We start from the raw sequence: 25,892 nt of genomic DNA on the forward strand, positions 1-25,892 counted from the left end.
TTTGAATTTATATGCCATTTTGCTAACTTGTGGTTTGTGAGTTAAAATTGATAGCACTATCAACAGTATCAACTGACTTGTCTTTTTTTTTTTTTTTTTTTGGCGAAGACAAAATTTCCATTAAACAAGGGAGCCAAATCTATCATCCATGTATCCAAAACAGAGTGTGGTAAGGAACAAATATTACAGTAATAACTTGGGTTGAGAGGAGAGACAACCTTTCAACAGACTTGTCAATTATAAAGAATTTGTCAACAATTTAATATTTTGATACAAAATCTTCTCCATTTCAAGATTTTATTATATGGATGTGATAATATATAAAATGTTAAGTCATCTAAAATCTTAAATGAGGTAATCTTGTATATATTTTTAAACTTGTAATATATAATTTAAACCACTAAATATATTTATTTCAAATGGATCAAATACTAATACTAAGATCAAATGGTGAAGAAAATTTTGTCAAAAATTTTCTTCCAAGCATATTATAAGAATATTTTCTAACGTATCACTTGATAATTAATAAAAAGGAAAATTCTTGTACACATTTTGTAAAAATACTTGTAAAAATTATAAATTTATAAAAGTCTTTAAAAAAATTAGGATAAATTACAATTTACCTACTTGTTTGACCGAAATTGAAGTTGTTTACTTATGATTTGAAATTTCATGATACAAGTGTTCTGTTAGATTTTTTTAATCTTATTTTATCTTATATTTTATATTTTTTGTGTTTTTAGAGAAAAGAAATATAAAAGTAGAATAAAATTATATATTTAATCATGTTTTTAACATAATTGGATTATAAAACTCTAACTAAGATAATCTCGTATAAATAAAATGTTAAGTTTCAAATTAGTAAGTGTCAAATTTTAAACAAGTAAATTATAATTTATCTTTTTATAAATAAAAATTGCAATTTATACTAAAAATTATACCGTGAACATCAAATCACAAGAGTCTACTATTTAAAGTACAGAATTTTGGAGTGTTGGGAAGGAATCTCCCTCCCCAAACCGAACCAAAAAAAAGAAAAGAAAAGAAAAAAGCCAGCGGTATCTGTACGTAGAAATAAAGAGACCTCTTGAGTTGAGTGGCTAGATAAGGTAACTCTCATCCTAGCCTTTTCAACCCTTTAAAGTTTACCCATCACTTCCCAAATTCCATTCTTAAATTCCACGCTCTCTCTCAAGCCAACAAAAATGGTGTTGAAATGAAGGAGCGTCAGCGTTGGCAGCCAGAGGAAGACGCACTCCTCCGAGCTTACGTGAAGCAATATGGGCCAAAAGAATGGAACCTCATTTCCCAACGCATGCCCCAACCTCTCCACCGTGACCCTAAATCCTGTCTCGAACGCTGGAAAAACTACCTAAAACCAGGCCTCAAGAAAGGCTCTCTCACCCCTGAAGAACAGTCCCTCGTCATTTCTCTCCAAGCCAAGTACGGCAACAAGTGGAAGAAGATCGCCGCCGAGGTCCCCGGCCGCACCGCCAAACGCCTCGGCAAGTGGTGGGAGGTCTTCAAAGAAAAACAGCTCAAACAACAGCAAAAGCAGAATCATCTCCACCGCAACAACCTCAACACTAACCACCACAACTGCTCCGAGTATTCACATTCTGATTGTACGGACACCATACCGGCCGTGGTTGTGGGGTCCACTTCCTCTTCCGAGAAGGTCGGTCACGGTCCGTACGATCATATCTTGGACACCTTTGCCGAAAAGTACGTGCTGCCACAGCCTAAAAATATGGCTCCGGTGCTTCCGGGTATTTCTCTATCCGACCCGGACCGGGTTTTGTCTCTCGGGTCGAATACTCCGACGACTACTACTATTGCTACGACGTCGTCTTCGTCCGTGTCGGTGATTCCGTTGTGGATGAATATGAACATGAACATGAATGTGAGCACGACGTCGTCTTCTGCCACATCGTCGACGACGCCGTCGCCATCCGTTAGTTTATCGCTCTCTCCATCTGATCCGGGTTTGGATCCGGATATAAATCCGACCCGGGTGTATATGGGTCAGCAAATGGGTACCTTGGTCCAGTATGTGAAGGAGGTTGAGGAAGGGAGGCAGAGCTGGGTGCAGCACAGGAAAGAGGCCTCGTGGCGGCTAAGCAGGTTGGAGCAACAGCTGGAGTCAGAGAAAGCTAGGAAGAGGAGAGAGAAAATGGAGGAGATTGAGGCAAAGATTCGGTGTTTGAGAGAGGAAGAATTGGCTTTTTTGGGTCGGATTGAGAGTGAGTACAAAGAAGAGCTTAATGCTTTGCATAGAGATGCGGAGACCAAAGAAGCCAAGTTGGTTGAGTCATGGTGTAGCAAGCATGTCAAGTTGGCTAAGCTTGTGGACCTGATTGGGTTGGGCCATACTAGTCATGGGTTCACTGTCCTATAGGACATGCTGGCTAATCTTGGTTACTCGGTACTCTTTTTTTTTTTTTTTTTTTTTTTTTTTTTTTATTTTCAAATATAGTTTTGGTTGTTGTCATTGTATTTCACTGTTTTGTACCACTTTTTTTGGTTAGACTATAGCGTAGCAGTTGTTATTTATTGAATTCCCTCGTATTAAATGCTTGTTTTCTTTCAATTTATGATCTTAATTTTAGGGTTTAATTAGCAATGTTGGGTCGTTGGGGTGTTAATGTTTTTGGTCTTTTGCAACTTTCCTGATTTGATTTGTGATTACACTAAGAAATAAATGTACGGCGAGGGAAAATAACGACAGAGGAGAGGAGAGGAGAGGAGAGGAGAGCCTAAGGTCCTAAACTATGCAGCTTTTCTGTGCTGTGAAATCCATTTCTGCATTTTAGTTAGGGAAAATTAAAGGTACACAGAATAAGTGACGTCTTTATTTATTGTTAGACGTATTAAATTTGACTTTTAGCAAACTTTACAGCATTCCTTTTTTTGGATGTGATATGATATTGGGGTGCCCCTAAACTCCTTAAGAAAGAAATCGATCACTATTATTGAGTTTGGTGGGGGATCATGTTGTTCTTGGATCAAATCAAAATCAAAATCAATAGGTTAGAGCATTGGCAATCATGTGTGTCAAATGCCAAACTTTTAGCATTTGATAAACTAAACACTAAAAACCTTACTTCATAAAGGTATGCCAAATATCAAATATTCTACAGTATAGTTACATTATTAGAATTGTATAGTCAAAATTACAGTAATTAAATCTTATCATTTTATTATAAACTTTTTTGATTTCTCTTCTCAACATATTCTCTCTCTCTCTCTCTCTCTCTTAGCCATGTCGGCGACTCACCCTTTTCCTCAATCACATGTCCCTGATTCACCCCTAAACCATCAATCTCACCCATGTCCTCAACCACAACCGTCATCTTGCCCCTAAGCTATCGTATATTTCTTTCTCCAAAACATATTGTGGTGGTGTTTTTTTTTAAGTTGTTGTTGTCAATGGTTAGGAATTTTGTTTTGGGAGTCATTAAAAAACTTAAATGAAAAATTTTTAATAAAAAGAAAACTTGAACATATTGAGTTCTCGACAAAAAAAACAAAAGAAGTTTTACACTTCCTTTCTACAAGTTTTCAAATTTTGAATTGTTACATGATAGTTCATTATGAGTATTTATTCTTTAAGAAAAATATTAGGGTTCGTGAGAAGAGAGAAGAGAGAGAGAGAGAGTTTTGGGATATTGGAAGAGATTGTACGACTCTTCTTCATCTTGATTGGTGTCTGATGTTTTGGGTTTCAGTTTTTTATCTCTCAATTTCTCTCTCCTTCTCCGTTCTCTGCCTCTCTATTTCTCTGTCTCTCTTTCTCCTTTTTTTTTTCTCTGTGTAGCGATCTTTTTTTTTTTTTTTTTTTTTTCTAAACTCTAAAGCAGTTAATTTCCTTTTATACCAATAGGGCTCGAAACAATGTTTTAACGTAGTCAAAGATTATATTTTTCGCATTTAAACAGTGTTGTTGCATTACTAAACAATATAATGTATCACATGTTAAAGTAAAACGTGTCTGAATTTTAGATAGCCACTTTTCCTATTTGTCAACACCTCTTTAATTGTAGGAATCCACTTTCTCTCAGCTTCTGCTATTATATATAGTATATGATATTTTAAACTAAAGGAATAAACTCAACTCATTGGCTTTGTATTAATTATTGATGCACACAATTACACTCGTTCATACATAAATAATACACTACGTGTCTCCTTAACCAATCAAATACTTGAACAATAACTAACTTTACAATTTTTTTCTTGAATTTTTCTGACTTTATAACAAAAAGTTATTATAACATGATAATGATACACACACATGCAACAAACCCTGTCTATTTCCTAATTACTAAATTATATAAAGTTATTTTATATTTAGGGCCATGTTAACAGATGCCCTTAGGGTAATTGTTATATTTCTCATGAAAGTGGTGTTAAAACATTTCCCTTATATTTATATTGTACACATAGACTTCTACACACATCATTATTTACACAAATAACATTATAACAAAAAGTAATGTACACAATCAATATTAGACAAACTCACACACATATAATATAAATTTATAATAAAGAGTGACACTTATAATTCATAAACACTTACTCTTACTCTAAGAGTTGGTAATACTTGTAATAAGGATGTAAAAAATATAAGTCAGGGTGTGCAAAAATAATATTTTTAAGAATAAATTAAAGTATTAAACTAATAAAAAAATTATATATATATAAAAAAATTGAAGTCAAGGGGTTCATTTGAACCTCCTAAATAAAGTGTAGAGTCGCCCCTGGTTGTTGTGGGTATTTTTTTTTTTTAAATTTTTTGTGGTTGTGGGTTATTTTGATGGGTTGTAGTGGGTTGCAATGGTTGCAGGCTGATTTTGGTGGTTGTGGTTACAGCAGCGAGTGGTGGTTGGTTGATTTTGGGTTTTTAGATACGGTGGTTGATTTTGGGTGGTAGTAGGTTTGTACTAGTGGCGGTGGTGGAAATTTCGATTTGGAGGGGTTGGTTGTGGGTAGAGGTGGTGGTGGTGGTGGTGGGCTGTGTAGGGATGTGAGTTTTTGTGTTTATTTGTTTGTTGTTTTTTTTTTTTTATATATTGGACATGTTTTTTTTTTTAAAAAAAAGAAATTTATTTTAATGTGTTGTATATATTATTTTAATTTGTTGTTTGGAAGAATAGAATATGTAGGTGAATTATAAAATTGTATGTTAAAATAGATAAAATAAATTTTCAATTAGTGAAAATAATTTTTTTTAAAGAATGGTTGATGCTATGCTCTTTTATATATATATATATATATTTATAGAGTTTCAACTTTTGATATCCAATTCTAATGATTATGCTTTTTAATAGAGTTTCAACTTATGATGTCCAATTCTAATGATTATACTTTTTAATATCAAATTAAAACACGAATCGATTTTTTATATAAATAAAAATTGAATCCTAAATCTCTTGTCCACCTATTAAGACTTTATTAGTAAAATGTGAATCTTGAACTAACTAACTAACTAATGTTATTATCGTTTTTTGAGAAAGGTTTTTTTTTTTTTTTGGGAGAAAGAAGTAATGTTATTATCGTAATTATGAAAGATGGTGCCCAAATTGATAACATGGGAGGGGCGAGTGAGCGCCCATGTGACTGAACCAAGTTCTGTGTCTGTGATGCATGGATGGTCGAAATTCGAAAGTCTGTGGTCAGATGCTATAGTCTTGATAGATGATGCTACGCTATGGCACTATGCTAAATTGCTATGCTACGTCCTTTGTGACAAAGACTACTCAATCAACTTTTCTCTGGGGTCCTCCAAGTTCCCTACGCGCAATTAGGACGCCTTAAGTGCACTCACGTGATTCTCAAAAAAATAAAAAAATAAAATAAGTGCACTCACGTTTTCTTTGGAATTAAAAAAAAAAAAAAAAAATCTTTTTACCTGAAGATTCGTACTTGGTAGAATTTCGGGCCATATTATAACGAAATGGCCATAGTCCTTAGCTTTTGGTCTAAATGGGCTGTGGATGTTGGGTCACCACATATCTCCTTGCTCCTATTTGAATCTGTTCAAGCTCTACTCTTGCAATAACAACCACAACACCCAAAAAAAAAAAAAAAAAGGTGCAACTCGTGACAGCTTTTCTTTTCTAAATTCTTTCTTTTTCTTTTAAATTTTTTTTGCACTTTTTTCTCCCAAAAATATTTTCTTTGAGGGGTACTTTTTATTTATTTATAAGATATAATTTGCTTCATAATATTTCTTTTACGCAAAAACTTTTTGGTCTCTCCATTTTAGGGTTATTTTTATTTTGATCCCTCTACTTCATAATATTTTATTGGCAACCAAAACTACAACAAACATAGAAAAAATCACAATAATGTCATACAATCATAGTTATTAAACTTGGAACGTAAACTTGGTAACTTGGCATGTAGACGGTTTGGATGTTTAAATGAACAATTTCTGCATAAGACTCGATCAAATTCAGTCAAACTTGACGAGTTTGTGGCAACTCATGTAACTCGGATGGTTTTATTATTTGACTGGATTGTGAAATTTGTAAAATGTGTAATAATACGGTAATTTAAAAAGAAGAAAACCTAAAAAAAAAAAAAATGCACTTCTTTTTCTATCTGCCTATCTCTAATACTCATATCTTATCAAAAAAGTACTTTATGATTTTGAAACATTGATTTTGAATTATAATGACCAATTTAATTTAGGTATAAGCCTATCTTTTAAAATTTACATAGGGACGGAGTCAGGACTTGGAGTTAGGGGGGTGGCTATGTTGCCTGTTGTGCTAGTTGTGTGTGGTGGCTTTGCTGTTGCTTAGCTGCTGAGGGTTTTTTTTTTTTTTTTTTTTTTTTTTTTTTTGTGCATGTGCCTACTATTTGATAATGATAAAATTCTATTGGTAATTTTTGTTGTTGGGCTAATTTTTTGGGGCTTGTATATTTTGTTTTAGATTTTAGATCTATAATTTTTTTTATGGATTTTAAAATAAGGAAAAAGCTAGAGTTATAAACTTTTTTTTTTATTTTTTTTTACAAACAACTGACGTGGTGAGTGATTATTGATAAGTAAAAAAATGATGTAAATGGTAAGCCCATATGTGAACTAGTAAGAATTTTTTACTTCAATAGTTTGTAAAATTTTTATGGAAAATTGTGTGGCTATAGCACTACTCTTAAAGCAATCAATGATATTGTTAAGGGGTTAAACTGTAATTTTATAGAATAAAAATGGCTAAAATTATACTACATATATACTAATATTTAATTTTTTTTTGGGGGGGGGGGCATTATATATATATATATATCATAATATAAATATGTAAATTCAAGGACGGAGCCACTCATTGGCTTTGGGAGGCTTAATTTATTTGATCTTGCGATTCGACTGGTGACCCATTGGTTGAACTAGTGACCCAATGGCTCAACTCACAGACCGAGTAAATGTTCGAACTGAGTTTAATAACTATCCATATATTAATAAAAAAATATTTTACAACCATTTCCTTATTTTATTTTCTTAATGTCCTTTTACGGCTATGCACTCAAATTTCATAATGATAAATCACTTGGTCACGAAACAGTGTAAGAAATGATTAATTTATATTGATTTGTATGAAAGTGGGTACAATTTTGTGTGTGACTGTTTACAATGAAATAATACAATAAACTCTTTTGATTTGATCTCTTAGCAGTTTTATGATCCAAAGGACTATGAAGTTTGATATTTAATTGTGCCTTGATGTCTTTAAGTTGAAAGAGTAGTTGAACATATTGGATTTGAAGCAAGGGCCATTGGCTTAATCTCAAACCTAATCAAAGGAATTTGAAAAAAAATTCATACTTTGATTTGAAGAAGTAGGAATGAACTTTGGTTTTGAATGAGCAAGATAATATTTTTTTTTAGACTTAGAGATGACTCTCTATTTTGGTAGTGTTTGTAAGAATTTTTCTCTCACTTTAAGTATATGTCCTTTACTCATATGAGAAGCCTCTATTTATAAGCAACTTGATAGTCTTTGATTTAGAATTTTTTTTCAGCATTTATTGAGTAAATTATAAATTTTGAATTTAAATTTAAATTGAATTTGATTTGACCCTTTTACTTAATAAAAACTTTATATGTGAGTTTGCCACATGACTTTTTTAATTTGATGTCACCAATCCATATGATTTCTGATGATTTTAGATACGTGTCAATTTCATATGAATTTATAGTCATTTGATTGATCTTGATCAGATATTTGTGATCAAGTAAATTCTCAATTGATGATGTGTCAACAGTAGAAAATTAACAAGTTTGAACCCAAGGAAGTCAAGTTTCATGTGAATATCTTGTTAGGTTCTAAAGATTTAGGATTAAATATTTAGAGTCCAAATTTGTTTATGTTGGCAAACCGAGAACAAAAACATGTCTAGAATAAGTGTTAGACATTACTCAAGGTGATTCAAGTTAGGTTTCAAAAACATTCAAGCTGCAGAAAAAGAATTCATCTTCAGTGAAATACGATCGATCGAAAATTACATTCAATTGATCAAAAATCGCAGAAAAACAGATTCTGCAGAATTTTAAATCAGGCCCAAGCCAATGAAAACGTTTAGGGTTTCGGTCCAACACTCCTAAGTATAAAAGGAAAACCTTAATTACATTTTGAAGACTCTTGGGAAGACTTGTAGTTACTCCTGTGAGATTTGAGAGGTTTTGTGCCTTTTAACTCTACAAGTATCTATTAAAACAAGATCTATAATCAAATGCTGATGGAATTTAGTTGTTGCAAGATCAACAAGTGGTGATCTGAAACCTTTGAGTAGGATCTCAAAGTCATAAGTGTGAGAGCTTGTGTGTTGCAAATCCAAGAGAGAAGAGTCTGTGGATCCAGAGCTTGCATGCGATTGTGTCAGTAAGTTAATACTGGAGGTAGCAATAGATTTAGGGTTAAATTTTATTTTAAAAACTTCAATTCTCTGTAGTAGATTTGTTTACCTTGAGGATAGTTAGGTCAAATCCTTTCCAGATTTTTACCTTGAAACGGTTCGTTTTATTAGTTTTTATGAGTGATCATATCTATGTGTTATTTACTTTTCTGCTGTTTTGCATGATATAATTTTCACTGTTTAAACTAGATCTTAAAATTAACCTAAGTAATCGCTTGGCTAATATATTAGGTTAAACAATCTGTTTTAAGGGGTCTAAACAAACAAATAGATCTTGATTGTTCCTTATACTCACTTTTGGAAAGTATCTCTTATTGATCAATTCCTTTCCCCCTTTCATAAAGTAGCTGTCATCAAAGCTTTGAGCAATGGAGGTACTGATGACATCCTAATTTGGTCAGAGCAATAATTTGTTAAGAGTGCTCCAACCCGAATATTCTAGTAGCATTGTTGGGCAATCCTCAGACAACACTCACGAACCTGCCACTTATGGAGACAACTTTGAGTAACCAAAAAAATTAAGTTGTTCTTCTGGAAGGTGTGGACATGCAGACCTACTACCCACAAAAATAAATTTGTTCAGACGCAAGGTGATCTTTAGTGTGATATGTGATAATTGTGAGGAGCAGGGAGATGTGATCCGTGCTCTTTAAATAATAGGATTTGCTTGTGTGAAGCCTATTTAAAGTTTCCCAACCTTCCCTTATTCTTCGATGGTATTGTTTATATGTTAGACCATTTGAGTAAACCAGGCTTGGAAATCTATTCTATACAACTAGTTTGCTTTTATGGAATCATAGGAATGAGACATGCAGGATATTTCTTACTTTTTTTTTTTATCAGTAGGCACTTTGGCTCTAAAAGAAGTAGATTTTTCATTTCATTTTTTGAGCTGAAAGACAGAACTTTTGTCCCTTTAACCCTGTACAAAGTGTTCTTGTTATAGGGCTACTTTTGGGTTGGCATCTATTGTTAAAGGGCTAAATCTTGTCTTCCTTAGATGGAGGTAAGCCCTCCTTATCTTTCTAGGTTATTCCCGTTCTGGTTGTACATGTAGCATATTTTTGTTTCAAAAACTTTCTGTTGATTATACTAAAAAAAAAAGTGATACTGTTACTATAGACAATTGATTAAAAGTAGCCATTTATTTGGTTATATAATTATTTTGCATTTATTTTTAGAGATAGTGAAATTAAACATGTTAATTAGAGAGTTAATAAAGAGCATAAGAGGAAAATGACATAAGAGTCTTATAGTTAAATTGACATGCTCCAAATGTGAATCCCTTATCCTCTGTTATGTTTATCAAATTATTCAAAAAAGGAGAGAGTAGAATGATATAAAAGATTACATGTAACCAATCTTAATTAATTCATTAAGAATTTATAGTTGATCTTAAAATTTTGGGACCAAAACTTAATTTTTTATTGTTATATATTTGTTTTGTTTGAAAAAAAAAAAGAAGAAGGAGAAAAGAGTAAATAACCCCTTATGATCTTTTACATTCTAACTTCAACAGAACTTGTAGAGTTTGTAGAGGTGAAATACACATATATTTTCTTTATATATTATTAGTTACAAAACTACTTGTAGGTGTCTCTAAAATGTTGACACCAAATAACCTAACCACCTTAACAGCTTGAATAGTAGCTGATAACTTTACCTTATCAAGCACTTCCACAAAACTTGATCCATTTCGCGGCCTCCATCCTATGAAGAACTTCTTATCAGGCCCCATTGATCTCTGAAAGCTAACTCTATCCCCAGCTTTCAGGTTCTTCTCCTTCACAAATTTGCTCCACCCTTTTGTTAAAACATAGCTCTGACTACTACTCCAATAGCAATATCTAAACCTCCACACCTTCCCAATACTATCCTCAAAATTCAACAGCACACCCTTTGCAGCACTTTCAGTAGGCAATGGAAAACACTTCTCGGCTTGCTGTTTAGGAATAACCAAACGGTTAAGTTTCCCTACATCACTTGGTGTCACCACCTTCTCAAAAAGGTACTCTTTTGCTACGTCCAATAGCTCAGACTCAGACACAGGTGTGTCCATGAGCCAGTTATCTCTATGTCTTTTTTTAGTGCCATGACTTGCACAAATATTGTACTCACTTTGCCCAAGCTCATGTGTATAAGAGTGTTTCCGGAGCATGTCCACAATTTCATCCTTTGAATGAGAATTCAAGAAATACAATTCATTGGCATCTTTGTGAGGCTCCAAAGTGTGCTGGAGATTTGTGATGGCATTGTGGCCACGAAACCTTAGTGCTGCAATGTCATAGGCCTTAGCAGCTTGTTCTTCCTCATCAAAAGTTCCTAACCACACGCGTTGATGCTTGTCGTATATTTGTGCTCCCCATCTGCCGTTGGGTTGAGGAACTACTCCCTTGTATTTGGAAGATGGTAACTTTTTCGAATCGGCTTCGATACCAATTTCTGAGTTTGATTTAGCACTACTCCCACTACCCATTTGGCATGAGTTCTCCATGGACCTTTTCACAGTAAAACTTGAAGATGTTATTGACCCACTTGTGCTCTCATCTAAGCAGTTCATGGCCATTTTTAAACACAGATATGTCTACAAAGTAAAAGTTAAAAGTGGAAAGAAAGAAAGAAAGGTTTATTATAAGAACAGGCTAAAGTTGGGTTAATTGAAGGTGATGATTAGGAAAGAGTGATGGATATTTGGTGTGGTGTGTTGTGTTGTGTTGTGTTGGTGTTGGGTTAACTTATAGGATGGTGGAAATGAGATAGTTCATGGTTATGAAGTGAACATGTTGGTGGTTATAACCATTCCTTTATGATGTGTATTGAGTTGTGGGAATTGTATGAAAAGTTGGTCCCACTTGGGCAAGTTGATGGGATACACATGAGTGTAGCCAGACCTTGTTTTTTGCAAATTCATCCCCCCGGAAACTAGATCAACCTGACCAATGCCTGTTTCTTTCTATTTACGTGTCCAAGACCAAGAGGAATATGTGACCCCTTTTTCTCAAACTTTTTCTTTGCCCCCACACCAAATACTTCTTTTTTTTGCTGAATCCCACACCAAATACTTGATCAAGCTTATCTATATTTCAGTTTATGGGTGACTCTTATCGAAGAAGAGTTTTCTCCAACATAAATGGGGCTGGGTTGAAATTCCCTAGGTCATAAGTGGCATGGTCTAATTGGCCAACCCACACAAGGGTTTGTCTTATTGTCCAGGTTCAAACTTGGCATCTGTTAAAAATTATTATTAAAAAATCCACAACCAACAATGGCAGGTTATCCCAATTGGGCCAAGTCAGTTTTGGTTTGTTTGTCTGTTCAGTTCATGCACTAGAACATAATAATTATGATTTAACATGTTTATTATTATTATTTTTTTGCAAAGTAAATGATTTAACGTGTTTAAATTGGAAGTAAAGTTAAATGTAACAAAAATATGATGCTTGTTTTTCTCAAAAAAAAAATGATGCTTGTCAATTGTCATGCACTATTTGCAAAGATTAACATCACCAACCTATCCCATCCATTTTTGGCTTGATCCAGATTTCACCTGTAGTCTTATAGATCATCAACATATACGGACACACTGGTGCTGGAGATTGTCTTTATGCTTTCTTTCGTGGAAGCTGCGGCCAGCGAATATGTTGTGGGTAGTAGGACCCGTAGCTTATGACACCCCACTGCATTGGAGCTTCTCGACAATGCGCTATCCTTGAAGTCCCCCAAAATTGAATCATTTCTTATTTCAAACGTTGCACTCCGATTTTGATTTGAGCACCCATTTGTTAAATTTGCTATAAATGGATATAACATTTTATTGAATTGGTAAAAATTAAATATAAAAAAGTGGGAAAAGTATTTAATTCATTTGGCAGTATGAATTTAATGAATATACATATGCCTAAACAAATATTATTTAAGTGGAATTAAAAAAAGAAAGAAAAAGATTTTAAGCGGGATGTGATAGGACTGTTGTTGAAGTTATGGTATGTATTTTAAATATAACCAGTTCATGCATATGCATGAGTTACATTTAATTAAATACGTATTAAGAGAGTTTTGTTAGTGCATATTTTTTAGTGTTAACCAATCATAATAAATATGTCAAATTGTGAGTTTAGTTATGAGTTTTGATGTGCCATATAATGACAATTGAAGATCTAGTTAAAGACGTAGATTACTCAAAAATATATAGCTTAAAAAAAATAGAGTTTTTACAAGTTCAACATCAACCTCAATTCCTCTCAATGGATTGAGCCTTGAATGTGAAGTTTCGGTTTCCTTGAATTTTAGCTAAAATTTTAAAACGAATTTTAAAACTGTGATCTGAATTAATCAAGCACATTACAAAAAAGAAACAAAGAAAAAAAAAGAAAAAAAGAGGAAGCTGTAGGATTGAAAGTAAACAAATAGGACAAATTTATGATTCTCTGTAGTTGGCCTAGGTCTATTTGAGTACCACGACCTTATGATTAATTCATGATAAAAAAACTCAGCCAAAAAAAAAAAAAAAAAAATCTGATAACTGTGGCTTTATAAGCAGCGTCTCTCGAGTTGGGCCAAAGGGACAGAATCCAGTCCAACGGAGGCTGGCTTGGGTAAGTTGTGACCGGCCTCTTTCCCTGGCATGGCGTTGTCTTGGGTTTGATTTTGAAAACAAGTCTGGCTCGTACACCCACATTTTTATTCCAATTCCACCTGATAACAAAATGTTAATAATGAAAAAAATAAATCAAAAAAATAGAAGGCTTTTGCTAGAAATTAGTGACCACATTTAGTAATTTTTTGTCTTATTCATGTGAATTTCATTTTTATATTTTTAGCTTTAACTAAAATGAAGAAAAGTCATTTTTTAGTTTTAACTAATATGAACAAAAGTCTTGCTACTCAATTGACATTGCTTATCTTTTCCAATAAAAACATCCAGACTTATTTCCGTAAGGACTTCAGAGGGAGGCTATTTCTTGCCCATACAAAGATACAAAGAACTTATTTATAGACAATGGAACTCAAACCACATTCAGATACAATTTACAATCTGTTTTTCACAAGATGGTAGGGGCATGGCTTCTAGTTGACAAGTGTTGATGGTAGTAGGGGCTTGGCATTTGCTACTAGATAAGCTTCTGCAGAAGTAATAAGTTCTTCTGACAAACATAGATAAGGCTGAGCTGCTTTAGGATGTTTTTGGGATTTTTTTTTAAAATTTTTATTTATTTATTTAAGTGTTGGAGCTGTTTAGTCCCATCCATCTCTTTCTTGGAACAATTCTTTATCAACGCCATCATTAACATTTGAGTCATGGTTATCATAATAGGGGTCAGCGTGACCAATAAAAAGATTAAGCATTTCCCAATGATCTTCATGTGGCTACTGTTGTCTATAAACTTCTGGATTAGTTGATACTATTTCAGATAAGATTCCCTTATTAAGGGATTCTGCCTTTGTAAGAGGTTGGTAATAAGATACCCAAGAAGTGTCAATGTATGAATAGAGTGTGTCATCTGGGTTAGTGACCCAATGCATTTCTAATGGGTGAAAGATTCTTTCTGCTCGGATATCATTTTTTGAATTGAGCTTAGCAATTAAACATCCTGTAGTAGTCGTGTGACCAAATCTTGGATGTACTATGATGGGATAATTTTTCCAATCTCTATTATGAGCATCATTTTTCAAAATTTCAAACCAGAATTTTTGAAAATATCTATTTTCACGAGGGAAAATAAACCTGCAAAACTCTAGTTCAAAATGAAGACACAAATAATACTCATTGAGTAAATAACACATGTAGAGATAATGTATGACCATCCAGTTTGTAACCCAAAAAGCAAAAAAGTTTTTCCGTGGTTGTTCCACGTTAGAATAAATGGCAAGGAAGTGGCTTTGGTGCTCTTTAAGGTAATTATGGAGGACTAATGACTTTTTTGGACCTGGCTTCAAGGGTCAAGGTCTTCATTTGGTCTTTTATCTGGGGGAATGTTTTCTATCATATTAAGGATACCATTAGGGGTTCCAGAGGAAGTGCTTGAGGATGAGGATGAATCTGTAATAGCATATACACACAAGGGTGGAGGAACAATTGTAGCGTTAATAGCTAAAAGCTTACTGGAAAGGTAGTCAATGATTAGGTTATCTTTTCATTTTATGTGCTTTACCTAGAAGGACTATTGTGAAAACCAATTTGACCATCTGAGCAACTGGGGATGTGGGAGCATCTTCCTTTTGAATTGGAACATTTTTGGAAAAGAGGACATGTCCATTTCTACTAAAAAATTATGCCCAAAGAGATGAAACTGGAAATTTTCAATTCCATGTTTTACTGCAAGGATTTCATTGAAAGTGGAGTGGTAATGAAGTTTTAAAGGCTTGAATGCACCACTTTTGTATCCATAAATGTTTCTTTTTCTATCAATTTCTTCAAAAAGGGCTGCTGCCCAATACTCATCACTTGCATCTGTTTGCAAAATTCGTTTGCCTGGTCTTGGAATTTGTAGTGGGGGAAGCTTTTCTGCTAATCTTTTCAATTGTTGGATTGCCTTTGTGTGAATAGAATTCCACTATGGAGGAGTTTTCTTCAGGAGTTGAGCCAAATAGTTCCTGTATCTGGAAACTTTTGGGATGAAGTTGGACATGTAATTAACAATTCTAAGAAACTGTTGTATTTGTTTGGTACTTGTGAGCTTATTTGGAAATTTGACAAGAGAGACAGCTATGTGAGGCTGCAAAGTATATATTCCATCTGAAATGCTTACTCCGAAGAAATCTATATAAGACTATCCAATGACCATTTTCTTTTCTGAAAGCATTATTTCTTGGGATTTCACTAAATTATAGAATTCAGTGAGCTACTTTTCATGAGATTCTTCATCTTTTGAGAACAGAAGGTTATCATCCACATAGATTAATGCATTGGCCAAGAGTGGTTAGAACAGCATTACCATTGCTTTCTGGAATTGGGAGGGGGCATTTTAAAGGCCAAAAGGCATGATTGTCCATTGGTAATGGTGGTCTAGAATGCAAAACGCTGTCTTGTACCTTTCTTCTAGATGGATTCCTAATTGCCAAAATCCTGCTTTAAGATCAAACTTTGAAAATACTTTTGCATTTGAAAGGTGCTGGAAGAAGGCACTCTTGTTTGGCAAAGGAAACTTGTCATCTGCAAGAAAGTGATTAAGATCTTGGTAATTAATTACCAATCTGAGCTTTCCTCGGATTTTCTTGGCATGCTTGTTGACATAAAAAACTTCACACGCCCACAGGGAGGCTGTGGATTCAATGAGGCCTTCTGAGAGGAAGGTCGATAACTCTTGTTTGGCTAAGGTTAAATGCTCTAGGTTCATTCCTCGGTGATTGGCTTTTGTGGGGTTTACATCTTTATTCTTTTTGAAGGGAAGATGTATGAAAAAGCTTGGGTTCTTCCACAAGGGGTTTGGATATTTAAGGAGGAATTCAGAATGGCTATTTGCATAACAATCATTGATGATCTGGATTCTCAAAATGTCAAAGGGGTCAACTATAAATAGATGAGGGACTTGGGTCCTAGTGAGAAAGTGCTGTTTGTGCAAAAGTCCTTTTGAAGACCATCTAAGGCTAGGTATTTGGCGAAGGAGATCAAAGCTCATAAGAAGGTCTCTGCCTGTAAGAGGGGATCGAAAACTTGGTGTTTTATGGTTAGGGTTGGGAAAATTCTGATAAGAATAGGCTTACTCTTTTGGGTAATCAAGAATGTCTCCCCATTTGCTACATGAAACATTTGATTATGGGGCAACCAAAATTCTATAGGTAAAATCTTAGGATGGAGAATTGTTGTTGTAGCTCCAGTATCAAAAAGGGCTATGACTAAGATGGGTCTAGAGTAAGTTTCTAGGAGGATATGTACTTGGGCTATAGGAGTGGGGCTAGTTAAAGGAGCTATATGTGGCTAGGATGTATAAATGGTTTGGATTTCTAGTATGAGACATCATCACTGTCTTAGTCTGAATCCTCTTCTGATGTGGAATAAGCCATGACTACAGTAGTCATCATCAAGTGAGAAAAGTGATTCTACATCTGAGAAAGGAGTGTCATCTGCATGAATCTGTGCTTGTTCAAGAAGCTTTGCTGCTTTCTCCTTTTTTGGGCAATTTTTTGGAAAATGACTTGGTCTTCTGTACACAAAATATACCTTTGAAGTTTTTCCTTTATATTGCTTCCTTCTGAGAAACTTCCATTTTTTCTTCCTAAAAAATTTCTTCCTTGGTCCTGCATGGTGTCTCATTTTCAAAGGATATTTCTTGAAATGATCTCTTCTTTTTGCAGCTATCTTTGAGTCTACTATGAACTTTGTCAATTTCTGAAAGAAATTTTCTCTAGTTACAAAGCTTTTCTAGAGCAATGAGCACATTCTGGTAGATTTCTCCTAAGGAGGCTTGTTGTAGGATTATTTTTTGGGGATTATTTTTTGGAGGTTCATCATGCGGAGAGTTTCGTCTCCCAATGGTTTTGGGAGGGAGTTAAGGAAGGTATGCTTGGAAGTGACATCATCCATGCCATTTAAAAGAATAGAATTGTCTTGGCATCCTATCAAAATGCTTTTCCAGACCTCTTCTTTCAAATGAGTAGCACTTCATAGCCAGGAATTATTCTCATGCTACTTTTGTATGGAGGGTCGGCGAGCCAAGAAATTTATTATGAAGAATTGTGAAAAAATCTTCTAGTGTTTTAGATTGGGTTGCTTGTCTTTGCTGAAATTCTTCTAAATTAATCCACCATTCTCTTATTCTTCCTGTGAGTCTTGCAACAAACTTGGCAATGATATGAGCAATAGTATAATTTGGGGCTTGGAGTCTAGCTGTGCACCATGAATACATGTTAAAAATTTCATTATGCCACTCGGAAGGAGGAGCATTATCAATGGCAAACAAATGTTTTGAATTTGTGGTTGATGGGTGGGTTAAACCTGTTTGGTTGCCAGGGACAAAAGGTAGTGGAGGAAAAATTGGCAGTGGCGGTGGAGGTGGTTTAGGACGGAGGACATCATCTTCTTCTACAGTTGGTTGGTCATCTGTCATAAACACCTTTTCTAGGCCAAGATTAGACAGGTCTAACTTAGTAGTATCAATTACTGGAAACACAAAAGATTCTCTTGGACTTTTAAGGGTAAGGTTTTTCAGGAACGATGAAATTGGATTTGGAGGGTCAGGATCTATAGCCAACATGTTCATGTCTGGAGGTTTTGAAGAAGCAACAATAGTTGGATCTGGAGGTTGATATAATGGTTATTTGTCCTTTTTCTTGGAAGAAGGTTCATTCTGTGGCCTAGCTTGAGGTTCTAGTGTGAATGGGGTTGGATATTTTATGGCTGGAAAAATTCCACTTGGCTTGAAAGGGTTATAATTAAAATATGTCATGGCTAATGGTTGGAAGTTTTGTCCAGGAGAGGTTGATGAAAATTGAGAGGTTAGGGATATGGATAGGTCATTATATTATGATTGTTGAGGTTGGTAAGGCGTATAAAAGAGCATCGGGGAAGGTTGGGTAGCTCCCTTCTGTGATCCTTCTATGGATTGAAGTTGTGCCAGCAATTGTTTTCTTTCTTTTTCTTTTTGCCCTATAAGAGGGAAAGAAATAGACATATCTGTAACTGTGGAAACAATTGTTGCAAGCTTTTGTTCAACCATCTTGATTTGTTTTTCTCTTCAAATCATCATTAAGAGAACTTTAGGATGAGAAGGTATGGGTAACTATCTCAGCTAACTTTTGTTGGTTATCAATTATATTCGAAAGGGCTTAGTTTTGCGCCACAACATTTTCTGCTTGCCAATTTAGAGTTGCTTTTGCTGATGAAACTTGTCTCATGGTTCCATCCGGGTTGGTTCCAACGAGGTTTTTGATTTTCCAAACATGCTTTGTGCTAGTTTGGGGATGTTCAAAACTTTCAAGAGGAGGAAAATCCCGTGAGTAGGATGTGAAGCATGGTTAAGCATGTAACAAGGTAAAGGTTTTTGTGAATGGATTTGGCTAGTAGGAAAAGGTTGGCATCTTGCTATTTGGGGAAGGACTTTCTGGTAGTATGAGATTAGTGGAGGTTTAAGGTTTTGGTCATGGTCCTCTTTGGACTTGGTTTCTTTGCATGGAGGAGAAGGAGAGAATTTTTGCTTTCTAGTTCTAGGATAAAGAACATAATAGTCAAATTTTCTAGAGGGTTCTCCTTCTAGAGGGTTCTCCAAGTTAGTCAACTTCTGGATCACCTGCTTCGTATCTTTCTTTAAGGATTTGTTGAGTGGATTTTTTCTTCCATCTTCTTGAATAGTCTTCCTCAAGAGTTTCTTCTTTTATGCATTCAGCACAATCATAAATATCCTACCATATGTGGCCAGAGGGTGATTTGCCTTCATAGCAAGGCTTTCCATCTTCATCAAATGCATTAATCTTAAGGCCATCTTCATAAACATATGACACAGGATGAAGCATAGCAATTTGAGTTGGAAAGACTATCACGTCTTTTTTTTTTCTGGTAGGACCACCAAAAATCTTGTTTCAACTTTGCCATCCTAATAAAGAAAGGATTGTTCGACTGGACTGGCTTGATTGCTTGGTGAAGCATCTCATAGTTCATAATCCATGATTCTGGAAAAAGAGTAGTCATCTGGTTTCTGGTAAGTTGTCTTGGGACAAACGTAAACATAGGGGTCAATCTTGGATCAACAAAGCATCATTAGATTGAGCCATGTCTAGAATTGCTATATCAAAGGCATGATTTTGAAGCCTATAAGAAAGCTGGTAATGGAGTGTAGCGGCAAATGTGTCTTGTACTTGAGAGGCTCCTGTAATCTGAACTTGCACTTTAAGAGCATCACAAAGATGAGGATCTTTGAGGAACATGTTGAAGTTTGGAAAGAGTGTGACAAACACTGTTCCTGCATTTAGAGTGGTCTGGATAGTTCCTATGACTACATTTTGATATTCCAAAAATCTGGAGTCAAGGAGTGAAATCCTAGAAGCCACAGGGAGTCCTTTTCTTCTATGGAAAGTTAGTGCCAATCTCATTGCACCAAAATGAAGATGTGTGTACCCTTGTTTTTTCCATGGAATTACAAATTCTTTGGGAAGAGCAAGGGTGATGAAATTTTCATTTTCATTTGCTGGGATATTGAACTGGTCAAACTTTGAGGCTTGGACATATTCTTTTACAGTAGAAGGATGGGAAGGACTAATGATTTTTTTTAATGGTTTTTTTGAATGAAAGTTGGGGTTTATTAAACACGGTATAAGGATTTACAATAGATTAGTCAGTAATAGGGATTTTACTATCTTCAGGTACATGTGAGATCTCATACAGGTAATCTAACCTATTTGCAGTGGAAGTACGAAGGGAAGGGTTAAAGGTGGGTTTAGAGGTATCAGTGACTGCCGAAGAAGAACTGGCCATGATAATTTCTTCAAGAAAGAACTGTTTACCCAAAACCTAACAGGACTAAAACGCCAACTGTAGGCTTGAATGCCCACAAGGTGACAATGGGAAACTAGATTCTTTAAGATTTTTGGAAACAAACTCTTTAGTGTTCTACTTGATTATCAAGTCCAGTGTTTTGATGTAATTGATACAAAGGATCCAAGTATTGTGGCAAATGTAAATCACAGAGCATACTAATCAGGACAATAATCCAAATATACTAATTAAAAGAGGTGGAAACTATATGGTGGATATGGCTCTGATACCAAATAGATAAGTTGGACAAGAAAAAACAAGAAGAAGAGGGTGTAAGAAGATTATGGAAATTCGTTAAGAAAATATAATGCTAAAGAAATATAGACATCCTGTAGTAATCTTGTGATCAAATATTGAATGGAAAGCTTGAATATGGTAAAAGATTTTCAAATCGCAAATTTTCAAAGTACATTTTTTTATTAAAGCTTTCACTTTTTTCTGAACACAATTTATTCAAAAAATTGAAAAACATATTGTACCAAATGAGCACTTACATTTTTTTTTCTTTTGGGAAGTAAAAAATGAGCAGTTGTATTGATTTAGTATTTATTTTTTTTTTGGGTTTTTCTTACCTCATGATGAAATCTACATGTGTTCACTAAGCAAAAAAATTTTAAAAAAATTCTACAAGGGTTTAACCCTTGTTATGGGCTTGGAATGTCAGCTGGGGTTGATTTGTTGAGGGAGCAGAGGCCCAGCATGGAGGCTGTAATATCATCATTCTTATGTTCTTTTATTTTAATTAAGCCCCAAAAAATAAAGCCCAACAAGACGACACCCAATATATGATGGGTCAGGGAGTTGTTTTCAATCTTTGTTGGTTGTGCAGACGGAACGTGAGGTTTTATTCACACTGCAAAATGTGTCCCTGCCCAGGCTGCTGCCCACTGGGACTTGAAGGGTCTTCTCACAACAAATATAAAGTACTCTTTTTTAATCACCCCCCCTGCCAAAAGAAAAAAAATAAAATGGTTTTTGAGTTTTAAATTTGAACAATTACCCCCTTGCTTTTTATGTTTGGGACAAATTAAATCTTAAATTATTATTTTCGACTAGTCTAATAGCTAGGTTTAATAATGTAATATGAACATAATTTCTATCATGTCATCAATAATTTTGAAATGCCATTATTACCCTATACACGTTAAGGGTCAGTTTGGTTTGTGTTTTCAAACAACATTTTTTAGTTTTTAAATAGTATTTCACGTATTTCAACATATTTTTTCACCTACACGTATTTCAAAAAATTACAAACAACAATTTTCAAACTATTCTACCAAACACCCCCTAAGTGATTAAACATGTTAAGTTTCAAACAAAAATAGTATCAAAAGTAGACATGACAAAATACTAGAATTCAAAGGAAAAATGTGGGTATGGGTACGTAAGGGTTTTTGTACTTGTGAAAAAAATATAAAGGTCGATCCTAACCCATGTAAGTTTAGCTTTAATACATTAGCTTTTAATTTTGAGGTTTTTTTTAGCCACTTTTCTTTTGCTTCTTCTCTCTTTTCAAAACAACCCAATTCTCTACATTTGACACATTATTTTTGTGTTTTTAATTTTTTTTTCTTTTCACTTTTAGGATTGGAGTCGATCTTATGTTTTACCAAAGAATGTAGACGTTTTCATTTGTATTCAAAGTTGGTTCCATGAATTTTAATGTAATATTTAATCCATAGTCATAGCTTTAAAATTTTAATTCTTTTTTGATTTGTTTTCATTGTGACATAAGGTTACTCTAAAATTCTATAGTGAAAATGAAAATACTGATGAAACTACTTGTCAACTTGAAGTGCAACTCAAGTATGAATATTCCCATGGTTGGATCTTTGACTAACATTGAGTAGATTGAGTTGCAATTCATATTAATTATTTACTTATTCATAAAAAATGTTATGTTTTATTCTTGAAACTTTATATATATAGTTATCTTGGTAGGTAATCTAACTTTATTTATATTTTACATATAATAAATGCACCTGACGAGATTGATAAGGTTATATGGTTCACATCAAGTTTTTGTTTTTTGACAAAAATACCATTTTGGTTCCTATATTTTGGTAGCAATCAATTTGGTATTTGTTATTTATTTATTTATTTTTTTGAATTTGGTATTTGTTATTTTTGATATGCAGTAAATTTATGTTAGTAAGTTTCTAGTAGGGACCAAATTTACTTAAAGTAGAAATAACATAAGTCAAATTAATTGCTACTAAAATGTAAGGATTAAAATGGTATTTTGGCTTTGATTTTTCTGTTACATCAACCGCTTTCTTAAAAGTTTGGGCTAGGATCATAAGTTTCATAACCTATTTAGGATGATCTATTTCTAACCCAAACTTGATCAACATGACTTATTTTCCAAGTATATTCAAAAGGTTTGATTTTTCACAAATCCAATGTTCATAAGGTTAATTCTTCAAATTGAAGTGTAAGGATCAAATTGACACTACCTTCAAAGTTGAAAGATGATATTTGTAAAAACCCCAAAGATAAAAAAAACTAAATTTTAGAATGCGAAGGTAAAAAATCCTATTGAAATCAAGTTTTCTAATTTTGTTCCGAGCTTTCTAAGAAGAAAAGCTTTTCATGTGGTGTCTATTTTTTAAAATATGGAATAATTTAAGCTTAAGAATCTAGATTCTTTATTAAGATTGATCATGCTACCCATAAAAAATAAATAAATAAAATATTAACCATGCTATTATGCCAATTCCACCAAAAACTTAATAGGAAAATTACATTTTATGCGCACACAATTTAGGGGTGGAACAATTTAAACCTATAATTAAAAAAAAAAAAAACCAATAAAACCATGAAATTTGTTTTAAAGAAAAAAACAAATTAAACACTACAATTTCAAAAGTAACAAATCAAATCTAGGTCATGTGTTTAATATGTTACTTTTGAACTCTTAAAGGTTTAATTTTTTACTTTCTAAAACTTCATTGTTTAATTTATTACTTTGTGTAGAGTTTGTAGATACCTCATTTTGCAATATTCACTTAACACCACCAAGGGCAATCCATCATTTTAATACATATGGGAAAAATCTTATTTCATCCGTTGAATTTCCAAATTCTTCATCTTAAATAAATCTAATAGTCTTAACGATCAAAAAGACATATCAAGCGCTTCAATTAGATTATCAGATTAAAAGATCAAACTAAATAAGGTTTTAATGGCTAAGTTGCATTCTTGTAATCCATGTAATTATGGTGAATTATTTTGATTGGGCCTTAAAATAATGAATTAGTTGTCAAAGACTCAAAATCCCATTAATTTTATCTTAAGACAAGGATACAATAAAAACTAAAAAGTATGTATTAGCTAATTTTTATAAGATAAGGACAAAGTTTAGCTACAAACTTAGTTCAAGCCTAAGACTACAACTTGCTTAAAAAAAATTAACATTGCTACATATTTTGGAAATCCAACTGTTAGATTGCATGTTCTTTACGTACTTAATACACATGTCAAATTTTGTGCCAATCGAATATTATTTACTATATGATTCATAAACTTATTTTTCATGTATAATTTCAGACTACAAAAACTTACAATTTAAATAATCGATTGATGATATAGCTATTGATCTTAGATCCAAGAAGAAAATGTAATACGATGGTGGATTTGTCAAAATTTGTATCCAATAAAAAGATATTAAGTGAAGTTGTCCAATAAGATAATGCTTACCTTTAAATTTTTTATTTTGCCTAATTGCCTTCATGTAGGAAATGTGGGAAAGTTTAAAGATAAAAATTAACAATTACTTGAAGAAAAATCTTATCATTGTGTGGCTAAAAAATGAGCTTTTAAATTCGTAATTATCCTCAAATAAGGATAAAGTTTAGCTAAAAAATTGGTTGTAACTTAAGGTTACAACCTTACTAAATATCATTAACAATACTACATATTTCTAAAATCTAACCGTTGGATTGTATGTTCTTTACGTTCTTAATACATATGTTAAATTTTGTGCCAATCGGATCTTATTTACCGTATAATCTATAAAATTATATTTTATGCATAATTTTCAACTACAAAAACTTACAATTTAATAAGAAAATTATTGATCTTTAATATTTTAGAAATTTTACAAGCATGGAGGATATAATAAGAAAATGTAATCCAATGGTGGATTTGTTAAAATTCACTTTCAATAAAAAGATATTGAGTAAAGTTGTAGCCTTAGGCTTTAATCAATTTTGTAGCTAAATTTTGTCTCAAAAATAACTTAGAAAATTTGAGCTAAATTTGTGCAACATTTGGAAACGTCCAAATTTGGACTTGAACATTTCTGACTATATATATATATATATATTATTTATTTTGAATTATCTTTCCAACCCCACTTGAATCAAATTGTTTTTCTTATAGACAAAGTTTAGCTACAAAATTGGTTGTGACTTTAAACTACAACCTTACTCAATATCTTTTTATTGGAGGTAAATTTTGATAAATCCACTATTAGATTACATTTTCTTCTTATATCCTCTATGCTTGAAAAATTAAAAAAAAAAAATTAAAGTTCAATAGCTATATCATCAATAAATTGTTTAAATTGCAAAATTTTTTTGATAACTAAATTACAAGTTTTTATAATTTAAAATTATGCATAAAATATAAACTTAGAGATCATATAGTAAATAATATCCAATATTGATACAAAATTTGGCATGTGCATAAAAAACGTTAAGAATTTGCAATTCAACAGTTAGATTTTCAAAATATATAGTAATATTTATTTTATTGAATAAGGTTGTAGTTTTAAACTATAATCAATTTTGTAACTAAATTTTGTCATTTTTATACTGAATAACACGCATATTTGGAAATTCAGAGAAAATTTTGAATTTTGATGCCATTTTTCGACTCCAACTTTAGTTTAAACAAGCATATGGATAACCACGAGTTCAAAAACCTTTGAAGGGAAAGACCGAAGTGAAAAGTATCTATTTCATCCACATCTATAAATTTTCAAATTCGGTTTTCTTATTGTGGAGAGAAATCGGGTTGATAGTTATTGCAATTATTCATGCACTATATATATATATATTTATTTATTTATTCACGTTTTCAAGCATTAGATTAGGGAATGATTATTAATTTTCTATAAATTTATGATTGTTATCCATGCATACAAGCATCATCACATGTTCATTGAATCAAAGGCATAACAAGTTTGTCACCATCAATCTTCCGAAGACTGAACTACGAGTCAGGCGAAATAGGTTTCTAATGCCTTCCAATCTCCTTATCCTAGCTTGCAGATTCAATTTTTTTGATAACTAAATTACAAGTTTTTATAATTTAAAATTATGCATAAAATATAAACTTAGAGATCATATAGTAAATAATATCCAATATTGATACAAAATTTGGCATGTGCATAAAAAACGTTAAGAATTTGCAATTCAGCAGTTAGATTTTCAAAATATATAGTAATATTTATTTTATTGAATAAGGTTGTAGTTTTAAACTATAATCAATTTTG

At 33.1% G+C, this 25,892-nt stretch overlaps 2 protein-coding genes across 2 annotated transcripts; one reads left to right on the top strand and one right to left on the bottom strand.

The window, feature by feature from the left end:
• The first annotated feature begins 1,199 nt into the window (after window positions 1-1,199).
• Window positions 1,200-2,621, top strand: LOC112015620 (protein rough sheath 2 homolog). The gene has a single exon (XM_024048051.2). The coding sequence runs from the start codon at window positions 1,217-1,219 to the stop codon at window positions 2,396-2,398; it is 1,182 nt and encodes a 393-aa protein (XP_023903819.2). The 5' UTR covers window positions 1,200-1,216; the 3' UTR covers window positions 2,399-2,621.
• A 7,780-nt stretch (window positions 2,622-10,401) lies between these two features.
• LOC112015616 (AP2/ERF and B3 domain-containing transcription factor RAV1) lies at window positions 10,402-11,844 on the bottom strand. The gene has a single exon (XM_024048041.2). It carries the CDS (start codon window positions 11,489-11,491, stop codon window positions 10,487-10,489), a length of 1,005 nt encoding a protein of 334 aa, XP_023903809.1. The 5' UTR covers window positions 11,492-11,844; the 3' UTR covers window positions 10,402-10,486.
• Window positions 11,845-25,892: the final 14,048 nt, after the last annotated feature.

This window comes from Quercus suber, unplaced genomic scaffold (assembly GCF_002906115.3).
Source record: "Quercus suber isolate HL8 unplaced genomic scaffold, Cork oak 2.0 scaffold_30, whole genome shotgun sequence".
Classification (NCBI taxonomy): Eukaryota; Viridiplantae; Streptophyta; class Magnoliopsida; order Fagales; family Fagaceae; genus Quercus; species Quercus suber.

Excerpts from the sequence above, each read along its gene's own strand:
- LOC112015620 (XM_024048051.2), top strand. The coding sequence starts at position 1,217 with ATGAAGGAGCGTCAGCGTTGGCAGCCAGAGGAAGACGCACTCCTCCGA.
- LOC112015616 (XM_024048041.2), bottom strand. The coding sequence starts at position 11,491 with ATGGCCATGAACTGCTTAGATGAGAGCACAAGTGGGTCAATAACATCT.